At 39.4% G+C, this 20710-nt stretch overlaps 2 protein-coding genes across 3 annotated transcripts in view; both read right to left on the reverse strand.

The window, feature by feature from the left end:
• The window catches only part of LOC124048524 (integrin alpha-X-like), a 51733-nt gene extending 38424 nt beyond the window's left edge, over nucleotides 1-13309 (reverse strand). The window contains exons 1-12 of one of the 2 annotated variants that reach the window (XM_046369398.1): nucleotides 13198-13309; nucleotides 9456-9561; nucleotides 8421-8524; nucleotides 7862-7932; nucleotides 7616-7730; nucleotides 6989-7116; nucleotides 5731-5873; nucleotides 5466-5616; nucleotides 3390-3540; nucleotides 3009-3082; nucleotides 2704-2827; nucleotides 2492-2625 (exon numbers count right to left, since the gene is read on the reverse strand). In XM_046369398.1, the coding sequence (XP_046225354.1) occupies nucleotides 2492-2625; nucleotides 2704-2827; nucleotides 3009-3082; nucleotides 3390-3540; nucleotides 5466-5616; nucleotides 5731-5873; nucleotides 6989-7116; nucleotides 7616-7730; nucleotides 7862-7932; nucleotides 8421-8524; nucleotides 9456-9561; nucleotides 13198-13240 (1344 nt within the window). In that variant the 5' untranslated portion in view covers nucleotides 13241-13309. Of the gene's footprint in view, nucleotides 1-2491; nucleotides 2626-2703; nucleotides 2828-3008; nucleotides 3083-3389; nucleotides 3541-5465; nucleotides 5617-5730; nucleotides 5874-6988; nucleotides 7117-7615; nucleotides 7731-7861; nucleotides 7933-8420; nucleotides 8525-9455; nucleotides 9562-10965; nucleotides 11055-13197 lie in introns of those variants that run through there. The other variant, XM_046369400.1, reaches the window with a different exon arrangement.
• A 1134-nt stretch (nucleotides 13310-14443) lies between these two features.
• LOC124048525 (fructose-bisphosphate aldolase A-like) lies at nucleotides 14444-19842 on the reverse strand. The gene is given in 8 exon segments (XM_046369401.1): nucleotides 14444-14931; nucleotides 15207-15406; nucleotides 15704-15725; nucleotides 15728-15964; nucleotides 16960-17120; nucleotides 17547-17813; nucleotides 18218-18336; nucleotides 19690-19842. Coding segments are annotated over 7 exon segments (1092 nt in total). The 5' UTR covers nucleotides 18330-18336; nucleotides 19690-19842; the 3' UTR covers nucleotides 14444-14838.
• Between the last annotated feature and the right edge of the window lie 868 nt (nucleotides 19843-20710).

A 20710-nucleotide genomic window follows, 5' to 3' on the forward strand; every position in this document is an offset into this window, starting at 1 on the left:
GATTGAGACCACATTAAATAGCCAATAGGTGCACTAGATATTGCGCGGCAGGTGGAGAATCAGAGATGAGGAGTGGCATCGTCACACATTGATATCTAGCAACTAATTCTAAAACACTGAGAAAATTGACATTTCATTAATTACAAATTACATGACTAGATTTTAAAATGACTAAACCTTCCCCTTGACTGTAATTGAACAAGCATGACCCTCCCCCGTTTTTCTCCAAGTACCACTTCTGTACATTTTGATCCATCCCTAAGCATGGAGGAAATGGGTCTACAACAAACCCATGTTTGTAAAGTCTGTTTAATAATACATTCCTTTAGATATTTAGTCTCAACTCCCTGTCCAACCGTCTTGGCCACCAGCACAGTAAGTTGAAATTAAATTGAATTTAACATTTGGCTTCCCGCAGACTGTTTATGTGCAACCCAATACAATAGGGATCAACACTAGTGTATGTAAATACACCTGCGTTGCTAAAAGCAGCTATAATTGTTGCAATGATTCGGCTGAGTTCAGAAAGTATGCATCTTATAAATATTTCACAAACTTTATACAGTACATTTGAAAAGTATTCAGACCCATTGACTTTTTCCACATTATGTTATGTTACAGCCTTATTCTAAAATTGATTCAATTGTTTTTTCCCTCACATCTACATACAATACCTCATAATGACAAAGAAAAAACAGGTTTTCAGAAATACTTGCAAAATGATTAACATTTAAAAATATAAAAGTATTGAGTCCCTTTATTCCGTACTTTGTTGAAGCAACTTTGGCAGCGATTACAGCCTTGAGTCTTCTTGGGTATGACGCTACAAGCTTGGCACACCTGTATTTGAGGAATTTGTCCAACTCTTCTCTGCAAATCCTCTCAAGCTCTGTTTATGTTGGATGGGAAGCATTGCTGCACAGCTATTATCAGTTCTCTCCAGAGACATTTGATTGGGTTTAAGACCGGGTTCTGGCTGGGCCACTCAAGAACATTCAGAGACTTCCTGTGTGCTTAGGGTCATTGTCCTGTTAGAAGGTGAACCTTCCCCCCAGTCTGAGGTCCTGAGCACTCTGGAGCAGGTTTTCATCAAGCATCTCTCTATAATTTGCTTCGTTTATCTTTCCCTCGATTCAAATCCCGAGCTGAAAAACATATCCACAGCATGATGCTGCCACCACCATGCTTCACCGTAGGGATGGTTCCAGGTTTCCTCCAGACGTGACGCTTGGCATTCAGGCCAAAGAGTTCAATCTTGGTTTCATCACATCTTTATTTTGATTGACAATTTTGAGCATTCATCAAAATCTCATCAGGTTGTCATGTTTTGTCATTGATTATCATGTCTTGTCTCTGTGCTTTCCTTCTATTCGTTTCCCTCTGCTGGTCTTATTAGGTTCTTTCCCTCTTTCTATCCCTCTCTCTCCCCCTCCCTCGCTCTCTCTCTCTATCATTCCGTTCCTGCTCCCAGCTGTTCCTCATTCTCCTAACTACCTCATTTACTCTTTTCACACCTGTCCCCTATTTTGCCCTCTGATTAGAGTCCCTATTTCTCCCTCTGTTTTCCGCTTCTGTCCTTGTCGGATCCTTGTATGATGTTCGCTGTTCTGTGTCCTTGTTCCGCCCTGTCGTGTTTTACCTTCTTCAGATGCTGCGTGTGAGCAGGTGTCATTGTCAGCTACGGCCGATGCCTTCCCGAAGCGACCTGCCGTCTGTGGTCGCGTCTCCAGTCATTCCTCTCTACTGACGAGTGGATGTCAGTTTTCCTGTGTTTGCTTTCATCTAGATAATATCCAGGATTATCACTTTTGTCTAAGACTGGAATAAAGACTCTGTTTTCGTTAAGTCGCTTTTGGGTCCTCATTCACCTGCATAACACAGGTAGCCTGATTTCAGATGTGTCATGTAAACATGACTGCATATTTAGTGCCGGCCGTGTTCCTATTGGTCAGTCACCAGGATTGGCTCATATCAACAGCCACACTGAAAGAAATGAAACTGCCAGAACATTCGGAGCCTATGACCGCACGTAGACGTACCTACACGCTGTCTCACTGAACTGTCTCCTGATATGGTTTAAGTATTGTTGTGGACTTCAAACATATCTTTGTAATTTTTCTATAAAACGGTGTGATTTTGAGAGTGAAAACCTGATAAAACATAGCACAAGGCACCTTTCATTCACCGGGCGGGCCATTTGGGCAACTCTTTTGCCAAATTGGGGAACACCCACTTAGCTTTCACATGATCAAATCTCAAACAAACTAAAATGTTGATCAACATTCATTAATTCATTGGACAAAAATTCTCAGGTTGAATCCTTCACCTATAATAATCATGGAGCAACACTGTGTCATAATTTTATTTTACAATTTGCTACTGGTTCAGGATTTACCTTTAGGTCTGCTGCTACCCACATACTTTTTTGGAGAACGCAAGTTATGATATTCAACATTATTTTCAGTCAACAATGTTTAAGTTGTCTACAAACCTGTCCAGAAAATTCTATCGGCTTGTCTGTGTTTCTGGACGGAAGAACCACCACTCGTCCAGTGTGTTTAAATCTTGGAGCACCTAAAATGGTAAACTGGCGAGTGTGTGTCGTAGCAACTGCCATGGAGTACCCTGAGGTGGGAAATTCACAGGGTCAGAGCCAATAATAACAGTGTACGTTTGGGTATTTTTTTTTCAGTAGATTCTCACCCATATAGCTATCTGGTTCCATGTTCTGACTCTGTTGTGGTGTAGGGTAGAAAGTGCTCCCTGTGTATTCCTGGTAAGCCCCGCTCCATTGGAAGGCTCCAACAGCTCCCATCTGGAATCCTCTCTGGCAAGGATGGGCAAATGTACTAATTGAAGACTATACATTTTATTTGACTTATATTACATGCAATTATATTTTAATTAGTGACCAGAAAACAGGATTAGTGCTTGGCATGAAAGCCAAGCCAGCCAATGAGGAAGCATGCAGGACTTGAGCCATTTATGGACAAGGGAGTATTTCCTACCCTAGGAATGTATGCTGAACTGAATCCCTCCTGGGCCATTTCCATCTTAATAGATTCCCCAGTAGTCTGAGATCCTGCAATACAAAAAAAAGACAGTCTGAGATATCACATTCACGTAAGTGGTTTAACAGTGTGAGATGGTCTGATTCCTATCAACATTCACATGAGTTAGTATTATACAGTATGTCCTGTAGGTTACATATTATGTTATTGTTAACAATCAACTAAGGTAGAGGTAGACTCATACAAGCTTTAGCAGGACAGATATTCAAGATGGGTAAACACCTAATTCACATTTCATTAAAAGTTAGATTGCAATGGTGTGGTGGACTGATGAGGACTGTAGTGGCTTGACAGACACATCAAGAAAAGCAATCATACCTTCAATAGGAAAAATGCTGTTCTGTAATGTATCCCTGATTTGGCCAAGTGCTTGGAAGCTGTCCACTTGAAACATGTGGTTGCTTGGTGGAGAGGAGGCAATTGTTTCTAACTCCGTTCTTGCTGAGGTCGAAGAAAAGGCTCTGCCTACCTGAGGAAATCCAGAAATAGACACTGGTACTTAGTCGCTGTTCATTAAAAAAAAAAAAAAAAAAAAACATAATTTCTGAGTAGTGGCATTATACAGTTGAAGTCGGAAGTTTACATACACCTTAGCTAAATACATTTAAACTCAGTTTTTTTACAATTCCTGACATTTAATCCTAGTAAAAATTCCCTGTCTTAGGATCACCAATTTATTTTAAGAATGTGAAATGTCAGAATAATAGTAGAGAGAATGATTTATTTCAGCTTTTATTTCTTTCATCACATTCCCAGTGGGTCAGAAGTTTACATACCCTCAATTAGTATTTGGTAGCATTGCCTTTAAATTGCTGAACATGGTTCAAATGTTTCAGGTAGCCTTCCACAACCTTCCCACAATAAGTTGGGTGAATTTTGGACCATTCCTCCTGACAGAGCTGGTGTAACTGAGTCAGGTTTGTAGGCTTCCTTGCTCGCACACGCTTTTTCAGTTCTGTCCACAAATTTTCTATAGGCTTTGTGATGGCCACTCCAATACCTTGACTTTGTTGTCCTTAAGCCATTTTGCTTAACTTTGGAAGTATGTTTAGGGTCATTGTCCATTTGGAAGATCCATTTGCGACCAAGCTTTAACTTCCTGACTGATGTCTTGAGATGTTGATTCAATATATTCACATAATTTTCCTTACCTCATGATGCCATCTATTTTGTGAAGTGCACTAGTCCCACCTGCAGCAAAGCACCCCCACAACATGATGCTGCCACCCCCGTCCTGCACGGTTGGGATGCTGTTCTTCAGCTTGCAAGCCTCCTCCTTTTTCCTCCCAAAATAACGATGGTCATTATGGCCAAACAGTTGTATTTTTGTTTCATCAGACCAGAGGGCATTTCTTCTTAATGTACGATCTTTGTCCCCATGTGCAGTTGCAAACCGAAGTCTGTCTTTTTTATGGGGGTTTGGAAGCAGGGGCTTCTTCCTTGCTGAGCAGCCTTTCAGGTTATGTCGATATAGGACTTGTTTTACTGTGGATATAGATACTTTTGTACCTGTTTCCTCCAGCATCTTCACAAGGTCTTTTGCTGTTTTTCTGGGATTGATTTGCACTTATCGCACCAAAGTATGTTCATCTCTAGGAGACAGAACGCGTCTCATTCCTGAGCGGTATGATGGCTGCGTGGTTCCATGGTGTATATGCTTGCGTACTATTGTTTGTACAGATGAACGTGGTACCTTTAGACGTTTGGAAATTGCTCCCAAGGATGAACCAGACTTGTGGAGGTCTTTGCTGATTTATTTAGATTTTCTCATGATGTCAAACAAAGAGGCAATTAGTTTGAAGGTAGGCCTTGAAATACATCCACAGGTTCACCTCCAATTAACTCAAATGTGGTCAATTCGCATATCAGAAGCTTCTAAAGCCATGACATCATTTTCTGGATTTTTCCAAATTGTTTAAAGCACAGTTAACCTATTGTTTGTAAACTTCTGACCCACAGTTAGTGGGTGAGTTAAGTGAAATAATCTGTCTAAACAATTGTTGGAAAAATCACTTGTGTCATGCACGAAGTAGATGTCCTAACCGACATGCCAAAACTATAGTTTGTTAACAAGAAATTTGTGGAGTGGTTGAAAAACTAGTTTTAATATTTCCAACTTAAGTGTATGTAAACTTCAAACGCATATGAATGAACAAAAAATACAAATAGTGATTTTAATAACTCTATAAAGTCTATTTAAATGTAATAAAAATGTGACTGCACAGGACAACTATGTAACATGTAAAACTTTTGAGACCTGTGACAAAATCTCAAATACAAAAGAGGCATTGATCAATTTATAATTTCTTTTTTTAAAGAATAACACGTAATGAAAAAGATGATAATACTTTGCATAGTATGGTGTACAAAGAAACATTGAGGCAAACAACTTACCCCAATGGCAAATCGAATAATGTTTTTGGCTTCAGCCTCAGAGGCTGCATTTTTCAGCAGCCCGCTGTCATGTGATTGTCCATCTGTAATGACTATCATGATCCTCTTTGCCTTTGGTCTGGATCCTCTACTCGTTGAAAAGACCTCTTGGCTTTTTGATCAGAAAAGGTTGTAGAGTCACTTTAACATGTTGTATGGTAATATTATGTATGATGACTATGAGGAAATATACTGTAATATGTCTACATTAATATTATGCACTTACACAACTTTTATCATGGATGCTGCCGTGTAAGTCCCTCCACCTTGTTGAGCAATACTATTCACTTGATAATCCCGATTCATGACATTAAACGTATTTAAATCAAAATGTATAGTGCAATAGCCTGAATACTGGGCAACTGCAAACTGTAAAAAGGAAGAGAACAGTCGTGTGTAAAATTGACACAATTGATAAGGATGAACAAAGAAATACTGTTTAAAATAAATACTGAACTATATTGTACGCTCAGAATTAAAAAAAAATATATATATTTTATACTAATACAATTGCTATAAAAATAAAATAAAAATTGTTAAACAAGTAATCTTTCTTTTCTCAAAAAGATTGAGGTCAAAATGATTGGCACCCCTGTTTTCAATACTCCAGTACCCTCTGAGCATTTTCTAAACTATTTTACGAGATTTCAGAACACATTGGGAGGGATCTTAAATCATTCCTTCATACAGAATAATTCCAGATCCTTGAAAACCTTTGTCTACACCTATGGACTGCCCTCTTCAATTCAAACCACAGGTTAGGTTTTCAATGGGGTTCAAGTCTGGAGACTGAGATGGCCATTGTAAAATGTAGATTTCATGGTCAATTAACCATTTCTTTGTGAATTTTGATGTGTGCTTGGGGTTATGGTCTTGCTGGAAGAGCCACTTATGGCCAAGTTCCAGCCTCCTGGCAGAGGCCACTGGGTTTTTGGATAAAATATCCTGGTACTGGGTAAAGTAAATTGTATTAGTATAAAATAATATAACTTACGTTTTTGTTTTGGCATACAATATAGCTCACTATTTGTATTATTTATTTTCTAGTTTTTTTTCTGATCTTTATCAAGGGTGCCATTAATTTCGGTAGTGACTGTATCAGTATAATGGAGACACTCAAAATAGCAACAAGAAGCTTAGTCATATGAATACCTCAGTGGCATTTTTATTGTTGATCTCAACAAATACAAATACAATTGCCAGTCTACATAAACTAATAACTACATGTTGCATATTTGAAAAAATATCAGGGTTGAGGTCAAATATAATTGAAGTCACTCAATTCAGAGTGATTTGAATAAAACAAAAGGATGATAAATAGCTTATCCTTTTCAGTTTATTGAGAAATCATTTGAAAATATATAATTTTTTTCCGACCTCAACCATAATCACCAATGATATTTTGAGTAATCACCATTGAATGAAATTAAAACAGTGCATCTTTTAGCTTTCTTTCTATAATAACATGTAAAAGTAGTTCTTACCTTTGTATCCCTTTCCAGAAATTCCCTGATCAGATCTTTCACGAAGTCTTTCATTTTTTCAAAATCAAATTTGTTAACACTTCCTGACCCATCCAATAGAAAGGCTATGTCTGTTTGTCCAGGACATTCTGGTAAAAATGTGGAGAAAAAGAGCAGAACAGAGTAAAAACAATGTGAAGTCAAATGGTAGAGACCCCCACCATTAGTGATTAATGTAAATGCTTTAAATGCAATGTAATATTTAGGCATTGCGTTTGTCATTGTCACATTGCAATTTAGCATTTAAGCATTGCATTTAAGCATTGCATTTAAGAATTGGCACTGATAACCCTCCGTAAATATGTGGCATGCTGTGGCGTGACACACACACAAAAATAATAATAAATAATATAATACATGCCATTTAGCAGACGCTTTTATCCAAAGCGACTTAAAGTCATGTGTGCATACATTCTACGTATGGGTGGTCCCGGGGATCGAACCCACTACCCTGGCGTTACAAGCGCCATGCTCTACCAACTGAGCTACAGAAGGACCACAAAGACAGCATCTGTACCACAATAGGTCTATTTTCTTTTAATATTGACTCAACCAACCAGACTACCTTAAAATACAACCTTGGATTACCTTCCAGAGATGAAGGGACAGGTTGTTTCACATTAAGACTTTGGTCAATTTCAAAGCACATCCCATTGTAGGTGGTGATGGATTTGCACTCTCTTGGGATGGTTGGTCCGCATACCTATAAGGAACAGAAGGTTGGAGAAATTGTGAACAAAATGATAATCATCATGAAAAGCAATGCAGCAATTTGATTATTTCCTTGTGGTTTGTCCTCAATACGGCTAAGACGTGAACACACATTCCACTCACCATGGTGTTTAGTGACTCGGGATCCTTTGTCATTGACAAACCAAGAGACATATTGATCCCATGACTGGGCTCTTTAAAACACAACAGGGGAGAATTTGCGGTATAAACATCTAGATTTGTATTTGTATTATTAGACTCCCACCCCCCCCAATTTTTAAATTATTAGATTCTCTTGTTAGAGATTAGTCAAGTACCGTCTCTCAACTCATCTCTTATTCTACAGAAGTCTATTGTCACTGTCAGATGAAAATCTCATATCTCCAAAATATAAACATTTTAGGAAATGGAAAAAACAACCATATTTTACTGTTAACGAACATATAATTATCAAACTTCAAAAGCTATTTTGAATACATTTTGTTAGTCCTAGAGTCATATAATGTGTATAGTACATTTAGGGAAGTAACTCCTTTCATTACATGTAAAAAAAGATGGAAAATTGGCAAGAATAGAATTACAAGGTTTTCATGCGACAGCACAGGTAGGCTCAACAGTAATCAAGAAATGTCCCATTGCTAATGAACAGAGATATTTGAGTAGTATAATCTACCATACATACCTCGTATTGACAATGGTATGCAAGATGAATCTCTGACCAGACATCGGTAAACTTGTCCCCTCCTATTTTGCTTATACTGATCCAGGGGGGCACTTATAAGCAAGCTTGTGATAGAGGTCAAAGGTGTGTTTATGTTATATTAATTGACAAAAAAAAACACCAAAAATGATTAAGCCAATTTCAGATACATAAGAAGCGACAAGACATTTTTATACAGATTTAGAACAAAGTTTACTTGATCTGAGCGGTCTAGTTTTAGAACGTCTCAAGACGGCTGCTGGGGTTTCCAAGTTTCAACATGTCAAATCTTGAGCTAAAGTTTTGCTACGAGACTGATCCATTTAGCCAATCAGAGAACAATGTGCTAACATTTTGTTTTAGCCTTGCAGATTGTTAGCTAGCGATTTTGCTGCAGCTATAGCTAGCCTTGCTAATATTTCTCTGACAAGTCACAAAGTCTCATCTGTTTGATCTGAATGCCTGGTCTTCAGTCAGCTGTTCTACAACACAACATACTGTAGACGCAGGAAAGAAGTCAATGGAACTCGACCAAAACAATGGACATGGCATGGAAACATGTGGGGGAAAGGTGCCGTGGGGGAAAAAATCTGGAGCCACTTCTTGTTTTTAGCTGTGTAGTCATCTGCTGCAATAGCCCATCCATGACAAGGACCGATGAGTTGTGAGTCCTGAGATGTTGTTCTGCATATCACTGTTGTACTGCATTATTTGCCTGTTTGTGTCGCTCCTGTTAGCTTGCATGATTCTTGCCATTCTCCTTCGACCTCTCATCAATGAGCTGTTTTCACCCACATGACTGCCACTGACTGGATGTTTTTTGTTTGTTTATAGCACCATTCTCGTGCGTGAAATGCCCAGGAATACCTTGATGCTTGTCTGCCTGCTTTATATCGCAAGCCACTACGAACCACTTTTGTGTACCTAATACACTGGCCAATGAGGAAAATCACATTTTTGAAAATGAAAGAAAAGGTCAAACCAAGTCAATAGACTTATCTCCATATGAGTTCTTACCTTGATGGGTTATTCTGTACCACCTTGTATCCAAACCCAGCAGCAGGTTCGCTGACATACTTCCAAGCAACTGGGTCAATGTTAAAAGCCAAAGCACCTTGAGGCACTAAGCAGAGGAGACAATATATCAGAAAGAGCATTTACCACAACCCAAACGTTCCACATTTTCTTTCAAAGCATGTATGAGAATCTATTTAAGAGTGTAAGATATTGAAACCGATCTCAAAAATCAATCTCAAATACTTGACTAGGACAGCTAGTGAGTGGAGGATATACACAGTTATATGCCCTATACCCACTTTTTTTCAGTGGGCATTGCCTATACTCATTGCTTAATCCCTACTGTTGCATATCGAAGTAGTGTAGTGGAGGTATACAATTCATTAATTATGTAGGACAACATGCACAAAGTTGCCTACACAATCGCAAAGCACATGAAATATATTCACATCTGGAGCACAATTAGCCTAATTTCAACAGTATGATGTATTTATCTAGGCAAGTCAGTTAAGAACAAATTCTTATTTTCAATGACAGCCTAGGAACAGGTTAACTGCCTTGTTCAGGGGTTGACCTTGTCAGCTTGGGGATTGGATCTTGCAACCTTTACAGTTAGTCGTCCAACACTCTAACCACTAACCTACCCTGCCATCCTGCTAAATATTATTTGAAGGCAGAAAGAGTGCGCAGCTCTCAACTGGTGGTTGCATGGAGCAGCTCACAAAATAATGACATCGGCACCTGGTAGGTAGGAAAGACGTTTCAACTTCTGGTATCGACCAGTAAATGCTAACTAAGGCAACAATCGGTATGCAAACCAGGTATTGAAAAAGGTTGGTCCGTAATCTTGGTTAGTAGGCTATTTGCGATGCACAATTCATTCGTCATGAACATTTCTAAAGGTTTTCCCAAAAAGCCTTGCCAATAAAATGTTGACAAAAATGTCAGTCTACCTGACAGAATGACATAATGTTGATTTGTATCAATAGGGAGAGCATTTGTTTTGCTCGTTTCAATTAAAGGGCAACTACAACCTCCCAGACTTCAAAAACAGTCTCCTGATATGGTTTGAGCATTGTTGTGGACTTAGAACATACATTTTTTATTTGTTTATTATTTGAGAGTGAAAATCAGACAAATCTATAGGAAGACAAATTATTTTTCACACAGAGCGCATTTCCTTCACAAAGAACCCACTTCTCCAGGCACCACAACACCACTGCATATGGCAGATGGAAAGACAGCAGTCACACACAGCATGATGATAAACAGTCCATTCACACGGACATAATAAGCCATTAGGTCATCATCTTAAGAATACAAAAACGCTAGCATTTCCTAATCAAAATGTACAACTATTACTTCCCATTGCAAAAAACATTTCACATTTAGTACACAAAGTAACAGGTGATCTAAAGTTTAAATGCAACAATGTTTCACACACATAAGTTATTTTCAAAGAGATGGCTAACAGCATTTCAGCTGCAATAAAAATCACAGTTCCACTCACCAGATGATAATAATTTGAAACTTAACTTCTTGTTGAAACTTAATCTTGAAAAGGGAAGAGCTAACAAATTAGCAGCATCATCCTCTTCGATAATACCTGCTGCAGCTGCTGCAAACTAGCCTACAACAAAAGCTAGCTAGCTAGACCTGTTGGCCTTCGAGAAGGCAGAAGTTTGCATACTTTTTCCCATGGTCTAGCTAGCTAGCTTTTGTTAATGTGAAGTCAATGTGATTGGTTGACTCCACTGTGACTCCAACGTTTTGCCCTAATACAGGCAGATGGCAGATGCAACACAGTACACACATTTGGCAAATTATACTGAACAAATATATTATCGCAATATGCAACATAGTTATTTATAGTTTATATAAGGAAATCAGTCAATTGAAATATATTCATTAGACCCTAAACTATGGATTTCACATGACTGGGAATACAGATATGCATCTCTTGGTCACAGATACCTTAAAAAAAGGTTTAGGGGCGTGGATCAAAAAAACAGTCCGTATCTGGTGTGACCACCATTTGCCTCATGCAGCGTGACACATCTCCTTTGCATAACGTTGATCAGGCTGTTGATTGTGGCCTGTGGAATGTTGTCCCACTCCTCTTAAAGGGCTGTACGATGTTGCTGAATATAAGTGAGAACTGGAACATGGTGTTGTACATGTCGATCCAGAGCATCCCGAACATGTTCAATGGGTGACGTGTCTGGTGAGTATGCAGGCCATGGAAGAACTGGGATATTTACAGCTTCCAGGAATTGTGTACAGGTACTTGCAACATGGGGCTGTGTATTATCATGCTGAAACATGAGGTGATAGCTTATTCCTGCCCACACCATAACCCATAGCTTATGCCTGCCCAGACCATAACCACACCTCCACCATGGGGCACTCTGTTTACAATGTTGACATCAGCAAACAGCACTCCCACATGATGCCATACATGTGGTCTGCGGTTGTGAGGCCGGTTGGATGTAGTTCCAAATTCTCTAAAACGATGTTGGAGGCAGCTTATGGTAGATAAATGAACATTTACTGTAATTCTCGGGCAACAGCTCTGGGGGACAGTCCTGCAGTCAGCTTGCTAACTGCACATTCCCTCAAGACTTGAGAATTCTGTGGCATTGTGTTGTGTGAAAAAAACATTTTAGAGTGGCCTTTTATTCTCCCCAGCACAAGGTGCACCTGTGTATTGATCATGCTGTTTAATCATCTTCTTGATATGCCACACCTGTCAGGTGGATGGATTATCTTGGCAAAGGATAAATGCTCACCAACAGGGATGTAAACACATTTGAGACAAATATGCTTTTTTTTGTGGGTATGGAACATTTCAGGGATCTTATATTCCATTTCATGAAACATGGGACCAATACTTTACATGTTGTGTTTGTATTGTTGTTCATTGTACTGTATATAACAAGCACATGCAGTGTAATTAATGCTTATATTGTAACAAGTCTTACAATAAATTATGAATGTGATAAAGGGGATGATATTTATGCATCATGGACAGATTCATAATTACACTAAGTATCATGTGTAAAGCTTAGAAAATGTGTAAAGCTTAGCAGTAAGCATGCTACACTTTCAATAATACTAGTATGGCCCTCTATTAAAGAACTAGAGAGCCCAACATGGTCTGAGGGAGGCAATAACCTGTGGCTTCATAAGAGTTTTCTACCACAAGGTTTCAACATAAAATGTACGCTTGCATTTACTTACACCCTCACATTATATGGAGATAGATTTCTATGGAAACAGGACGTTAGTAGTAGTGTAGCAAGCCAAAAGTCACTACTGTAGTAGTAGTAGTAGTAGAGGTAATAGTAGTTGTAGGTATTTTTACGTGGAGGGAAAAATGACATGTGAGAACTCAGGATGTCTAAAATATATCAATGGATCTGCAAAAACTGGCACAAATGTAGTCTGTGGAGATACAAAATTAAGACTGTAAATATATAACAGTAAGTTGTATGTGTAAAAGTATAATAGTCTCTATCAAGCATTTATGTATGGGAAAACAATCAATCATCTGGGATTAAGTATCCAATTGCTACGCATTTAAAGAAGCTTCCCTGACTTATTTTCCAACCTCTTTCCAAATGTACATGTTTTATGTCATTGGATGATACCAAAAATGACCCCCAAAAAAGTCAAATATTGGCAGACAATGGACTGAACATTATTATTTCCAGCAATGTTGCAGTAAATATATTTTGCCTACCTGATAAGTAGAATGAAAGGGGTATTATCCAATCCATTGTCATGCTCGTATGAACACACAAATGGAAGGAGAGGTCTGAGTTCTGAGGTCTTAAGGCTATGTCAGTTTGAGAAGAGGAACTTGATAAAGAGGAAATGGCTTAGTTTAACACTTTGTTTGAATAGTTCCAAGTAGCAGCTGAACTGATGGGTTGAAACGCTAACAATATTTTATCCAATCTTTTCCACTCTCTCTCCATTTAGCTTTCCCCCTTTCTCTTGCTGTATAACAGGATTCCCCAATAGGTGGCACGTGGGCCAAATTTGGCTCGCAGGTGATTTTATTTTGGGAAAAAACAAAAATGTTTTATTTATTCATTATTTTTCCTTGTTTGACATAAAATACTATAAAACCACCAGGAAATCAGATCAAAGTTATTTCAATTCAAGGAATATTTTCCGAAGTATTCCGATGCTTCAATAGAGAGGCATATGTGATCGTATCTCATTGTAGTCAAGGTTTGAAATCATTCTGTTTTTGTCAAATAATATATATGTATTTCTGAGTCGATTTACACTGTACAACCATCCGCTCAAGGAAAATTCGGCCACAGCTGAATGTAATTATAATATTCCTCTCTTTCTTGCACTTTCTGTCTGTGTTTGTCTACTGTAGCTCAATTGGCCTTGCTTTGTCCATATTTATCTGTTTTGCTACTCTTTATCTGGTGTGATAAAGGTTTACAAGTTTGAAGATCTTGATGATGATGATTATTATTATTATTATTATGAAGATGACTATGATGAAACACAATTAATGTATGCAGTCAACAGAATATACACCATTTTTTTAGTCTCATTTGTACTTTCAAAACAGCCCCATGTTGAGGTCAACTGCTTTGCTCTCTATTTTCTGTTAGCTGCTGGTATCACCAGGTGGCTATTCTTGATAACATTTACAGTAATTGCTGTTATTACTATTATAAATTCTTACAAATGCCTTATGTGCAAGAATTTGCCTTCTTGTTTGCTATAGTGCATTGTTCAGTGATACTGGTCTTGAGAAAAGCCTTCGAGTTGGAATGTCAACATTAAACAGTCTCCCCTCGTCTTGCTTTTTTTTATATGGTAATATGTATCGACATCAACATTCCAACAGTACATTCTAAATAAATAGGAAGTAGTCATTGCGCCGAGCAGGATGTTCAATGATGTTGTGTAAATTGTCAGTTACTTTGAAATACAATAAGGAAGGAAGCAAAGCGACATATTGTGGATACATACTTTATTCCATGGCTCCATTACAAACATTATACTGAGTTAGGTGTTACAGACCCAGGAATAATATTACATGTTTTGTAAAAACACAACGATGGGAATCTTTTCACCTTAAAAAAGGTGTGAAATGGTAGGGAGAGGGAATGGAGGCAGAACACATTTTTTTTGTAATCTTCTCTCTGAAGCAAGAGCCCAAAGAAAGGTTTCCGTTTCTCTCTCTTTCTCCATGCTGAGGTACCAAACGAGTAATGTTGCAGAGGGTCGAGTAGAGACGGCTTCTTAGGAGGTGCCGAATAAGACATGGCACTCCCCATGTGGGGGAGGGTGGCGGGTACAGGGAGATGGTGTGAGGGTTACGAGAGGGATGCTGGTAAAGTGTCCATGCCTAATAAGCGTGGTTGGCCACGAACAGTGATTCTCCAGCGGCGGTGCTGTCTCCGGACGCGACATACTTGCCTTGGCAGGCCAGGCTGTTGGCCTGTGGAAGGAAAGAATAACAACATAAGAACAACATAAACTTGTTTTCTGCTGATATTTTCTAAATGTGGAATTGACATTGTGGCTTCCTATACGTCTATAATATAAACATGTAGCCACTGTACAGACATAAATAATCACATTTGAAATATGAGCAAAATATATGACAATATTTTGTATCTTTTTATATATAATGCTAAAAATATGACAGTCACATGGAATATATGCAAAATCGATTTTTTTTTTAAATTGAAAAATATATTTGGTTATTCATACCAGAGCTCTCTTGATGAACTCCTCCTGGGCAGCCTTGCCGTTCGCAGGTTTGCCACCCCATGCCTTCAGGGCGGATGCCTGGAGGGCACGGCCATAGGAAAAAGTCAATGCCCATGGCCTGTGCAGGGGACACTGGTTCATGACGTTCAGGTTGATGGATGCCTCCTCCTCAGACTGGCCACCGGACAGGAAGGTGACGCCTGTGGGTGAAGAGGGGAAGAAGAGAGTTTTTTTTTTTTTTGTAAAAACCTACCTAAGGAAGATACAACACATTGTATATTTCACATACAACATAATTGTATGTGAAATATACACAATAATAAATTATATAATATTGTAACTACATACTGAAAGTGCCATTTTCATGGAGAGTGAGTTTGTGTTTGTGAAAATGTGTCATAACATCGAGTGTGAGAGGGTGAAGGTGGATGTTTAGAAATGTATATGTGTATCGTGCTGTATATTGTGCTGTATTCAGTGTGTTGTCGGCCATTCACCAGGAACTGCTGGGGGCACGGTGTGCGGCGCAGGGCCGTGACGGTGGCCATGGCGATCTCCTGGTGGGTATACTTGTGTGAGCAGGAGTGTCCGGCAGTGACCATGTTGGGCTTCAGGAGGGTACCCTCCAGGTAGACATGGTGGTCGGACAGAGCCTTGTACATTGCGGCCAGGACCTTCTCAGTCACGTACTGGGTGCGCTTCAGGTCGTGGTCACCGTCGGGGAGGATCTCGGGCTCAACAATGGGGACAATGCCGTGCTAGAAGAAGGAAGAGGTCATGAATACTAAAATAGACTTTTCGCCAACGGTGCATGTTGTTGACCTTGACATTTAACAGTCCAAACAGTAGAGCTTTAGTCGTGAGTGGCTCTCCTCCTATCTATCCTCTCTATCCCTCTACAGCATGGATTAGCAACTTTGATGTGGGTGGGGGCCACAAAAAATCTGAACTCATCATGAGGGTCTGCAGTTGCTCGCTGGCCTGCGAGCAAAACATTTTAATGGGCCCCTATCTTAACAGTGGAGAGACAATGTTTTAGTTCTACACATTTTGCCATGGGGTGTAGAGAAAATGTTGCTGTTTTAAAGCAAGTTTGATGCATTTCTATACATTTTGCCATGGGGCGGAGAGAAGATTCTGTAATTTTATAACTAATTAAATGCAATTCTACTCATTTTGGGGCGGGGAGAAGATTTAGCCATTTTTAATAGGATATCTGAGTGAGACTGACTAACAAAAACAGTGGGGGCCCCCCGGCCGGTAATTCAACCATGATAACACGTTTAAATAGCTGGCTGCTAAATTAACTCATCAATCTAAATACATTTAGCTGACATGGACTAATTGACTATCAGTGACTAACATAACAAAAACTGCTGATGAACAACCAAATAAAAGAATTGCACTTTGTGTATTTTACTATTCTAACTTGCAAGAGTAAGTTGAAACTCTGACTGCCGGGGGCCACCAGATGCCCATCCCTGCTCTACACTTACCTGCGTTTTCTGATACAGTGATTTTATAAAAGTGTAATAATTTCTGAGGAATTTATAAGAATTTAAAACATTTATAATTGCTTATTTCATGAAAGTTTAACCCACATGTTTCAAGAGAGTCAATGATTCTAAGGTAACTTGTGGGCCATAGGATAATTGAACCCACAACTTTGCCATTGGTGGCAATGTGCTTTAACTACCTGAGCTAATGAACTAACAAAGACCCCTGAGGCCTTAAAGGGTTGTGTGATTCTTACCATCTGGCAGATACTGGCATAACGAGCCAAGACATTGCAATTCTCCATGATGGCCAGGCGGGAGGGGGTGGTGGAGGTGATCTTCAGCACACAACGCCACTTGGCGAAGTCACAACCGTCCTTCTTGTACTGGGCGCAACGCTCATACAGGCCATCCAGACCTGACAGAGAAATGGATTGAGGCAGGGAGAGAAAATAGAGATAATAAGTATGGTATCTTGTAAGTAGCCTTGCACAAGAAAACCAGAACCTATCTCAAGGCAGCTTGATGTACAAGTACATGCCCAGGACAGTAGTCTATTGCAGAGCCTTTCCCCCAAGCTATCTCCTTATTGCTGAGTGGCAAGTGAAGATGTATAGGTCCCATTTTTACAGTCTTCAGTATGACCCAACTAGGGAGTGAACTCACAATCTTCCAATCTCAGGGAGGACACGCTAACCATTAGGTCACTAGGCCACTGAGTATTTTAGCTAGGTTGGAAGAATATATAATCATTTTTGATCTTATAAACAAATGATTGTATGTTGTTGTACTGTATTCCCATTAGTGGGGAATGCCATCGATTCTTCCTATTCTTCCTCCTTACCCTGAGTGGTGGTCTCTCCGTTGGTTCCAGCAAGGGGGACAACACCTTTGTCAACCTTGATGCCTACAACCCAGCCTCTGGACTTGACATGCTCGGGGAAGGTCTTGCCGGCATCGGTCTTCTGGTACAGGGTCTCGTGGAAGAAGATGACACCACCAATGCAAGGACCGGCGCGCTCGTCAGCGGTGAAGAGGAGCTGACGGTACAGTCTCCTGTTCTCTTCAGTGTTCTCAGCATTGATGCTCTGGAAGCGCTTGGCAACGCTGCCTGTTGGGGGGAAAGAGAGATAGGGAATGAGGGTTAGACTCACAGAATGAAATAGAACAAATATTATGTTATATCTCTATGGTTAAACTGAATTTGCACAAATCAGTAGTTCAATTGTTCTTAGCCTTGTGAATGAAATAAAATGAACTGAACTATGAAACGGTTGTAGCATTTTGAATGTAGCATTATAAGCTGAAGTGTGGTATTACTTGTTGGTTCTCATGAAACGTTTTGAAGAAGTTATAATAAGGTGAAAAAACACTCATTGTGTACATTGTGACAATGTAGTTGATCTGATTATGAGTATGTCTTTGCATGTCATAAAATATGGGTGCCTTTTCTTTCCATAGGTGTGTGTTTAATAATGTGTGTGCAACCAGTTTCTGTTGGCCAGCTTTGCGTACCGGTAGACTCGTCAGCGGCGAGGATTCCCTTGCCCTTGGCGACAATCTTGTGAGCGATGTCACTGAGCTCCTTCTTCTGATCAGGAGTGAGGAAGGGGAATGAGTGAGGCATTTTGACTCTTTTCAGAAGGAAGAGAAAGAGTGGGGTGACAATGTTTAAAATTCTGAGGAGGGAGAGAGAGGGCTTGAGATACACAGAAGCGCATACAGAAATAGATAAGTAGAAAATAAACAAAGGTATATTTCATGAAAAGCAGTCAGTGACGTGAAAAGAGTGTAGACTACTTTCACTGTAAAATTACAATATGTGGAAAGGTTCAAAGAAAAGGGAAGTAAGCTCTCGATGAAGAAAGTGCCAAGTATTTGCATCTGTCCGTTTGGGTGATTGTCTGTACGTTATTCGAATGTACTATTTTTGTCTGTCTTCCTCTCTTGTAATATATAGGCTTAACATGCCTGTCTGTATGTCTGTCCTGTCTGTATGTTTCCTGTCTGTATGTCTGTCCATTTGAGATTGCTGTGTGACTGTTCCTGTCTGCCTTTCTGTCTATAATTTGCTTGCTTTCCTACTGCATGTTAAGCTCTGGTATCTGTTGCAGCAGCCACCCCCACAGCCATGATAGGCATGTGAATGACTTTTTCCATTTTCTAGTCTCTGATAACCCTGACCTTTCCATTGGCTGCTCCCCCCTCCTCTCCCCTCCACTACTCACACTACACCTTCTTTATCCAACCCTGTCTTGTCACAGTACCACTCAATCCAATAGGTCAAACTAAATATAAACATTGGAACACGGCAGCTGTTACCACAGCACCTCGTGTTTCTCTCAGAGTGGTGATGTAAATGTTGTGTGTGCATGTGTGGGGTCTCCTTCAGTCGCAAACTCAGATCTATATAGATAACATTATGTGCTGTAGCTGTAGTACAGTACAGTTAATTAAGTACAGTAAAGGCTAAGTTAAAAGTGTGCAGCGTGAGTAAAAGCAATTAGTAAGTCATTTCCACTTTTTGGTGTAAGCAGGCTAGCGTAAAGCAAAGAAATAATGATACCTAATGTAGCAAAGCAACATTGTGGTATGCTAGCTTGAGTGAGCATTTCAGAGATTCATCTCGTATGAATGTTTTTTAGCTTAGAGATGTGTCTAATGCATGCATAAAATGTTGATTAGCATTGATGCACCATTGATTCTATAATAACAACAACGCTTCTGAAAATTCTACTCATGCATTTGCTCTTGCAGTTTCATATACGTTTTATAATGCCAGCATACAATGTTTGCAGTGCTCTTTCAATTGTATATCACACACAATATAAAGTACAAGCAGTCAGAGCTATCCTAGATTAAAAAAGATGTATATACATACTTTTATTCTAATTAAAGATATGATAAATATCTTAGTAAGATATAAGTGTTTGGGGGGAAAAAATAATGAATTTCCATCTTATTAAGATATGATTCGATTCATTTACCTTGGTGGGTTGGAGGAGAGCTGGGAGAAGAGAGGGGAGAAGATCCGACTAAAGTTCGCGACAACCTCCTGGTCCGCCTGGGACACTTTTTATCCTCCTATTGTGACCCCTCACATTTCAGCCGCCGGCTAAAAAAAGAATGGCAAGCAACCGGAGAAGGCCGGTGACATTAAAAAAATAAAACATGCTAGTGTAATGCAGCTAGGCGTCCCATGCAATCTGGGAAAGGGCAAAGAGGGAATAAATGGGCGATGAGCAGGAGGTGGTGAGAGGGGGAGAAGGATGGTGAGGAGAACAAATAAGAGTGGGTGCACGTTAAATGATGTGGTAAATGCCGTTTAGCAAACACTTTTATCTAAAGCGACTTACAGTAGTGCGAGTACACATTTCCATATGGTGATCATCATTATGTTGCAAAAACCATGCCCTACCAACTGAGCCACACAGGACCATATAGAAGTAAAAAGAGGGTAATATGAAGCAAAATCATTGGAAGAGAGGGGAAAAGAGCTGAGAGGCCATGGGATGAGAGGGTTGGGGAATAAATGTAGACAAATATTCAGGTTGGAATAAAACTATCAACGATAGAGAATCAAGGGCTTTGAGCGAAAATATTTTATGTCTGTCAATGTAGAAAGTTTTCAACGGAGATACTTATGACAAGTCGTAAAAAACCACAAAGGATGGAAACCGCATGTAGGAATTCTCCTACCAGTTTGAATCAGGAGTGATTCTACTTTGGTACTGTCTATTCAAGTGAGATTCCTTTTCCTCCTTCTGAAATACTCAATAAACCGCTCACCTCTCACAATAAGCCTGCTTTATTTTGCATGCCAATAATAACTTTCATGAATAAGAATTTATACGCTATGAGGAAATAAGTATTTCATTACATGTAAACATTTGAGCATTACAATTCATAAGCATTTATAACATTTATAATGAATGAAGATGCATTTTAAACATGTAGAAATATTCATGAACATTTACAGTGGCTAAATAATGAACTGTAACTAGTTCA

Source organism: Oncorhynchus gorbuscha, linkage group LG11, assembly GCF_021184085.1.
Source record: "Oncorhynchus gorbuscha isolate QuinsamMale2020 ecotype Even-year linkage group LG11, OgorEven_v1.0, whole genome shotgun sequence".
NCBI lineage: Eukaryota > Metazoa > Chordata > Actinopteri > Salmoniformes > Salmonidae > Oncorhynchus > Oncorhynchus gorbuscha.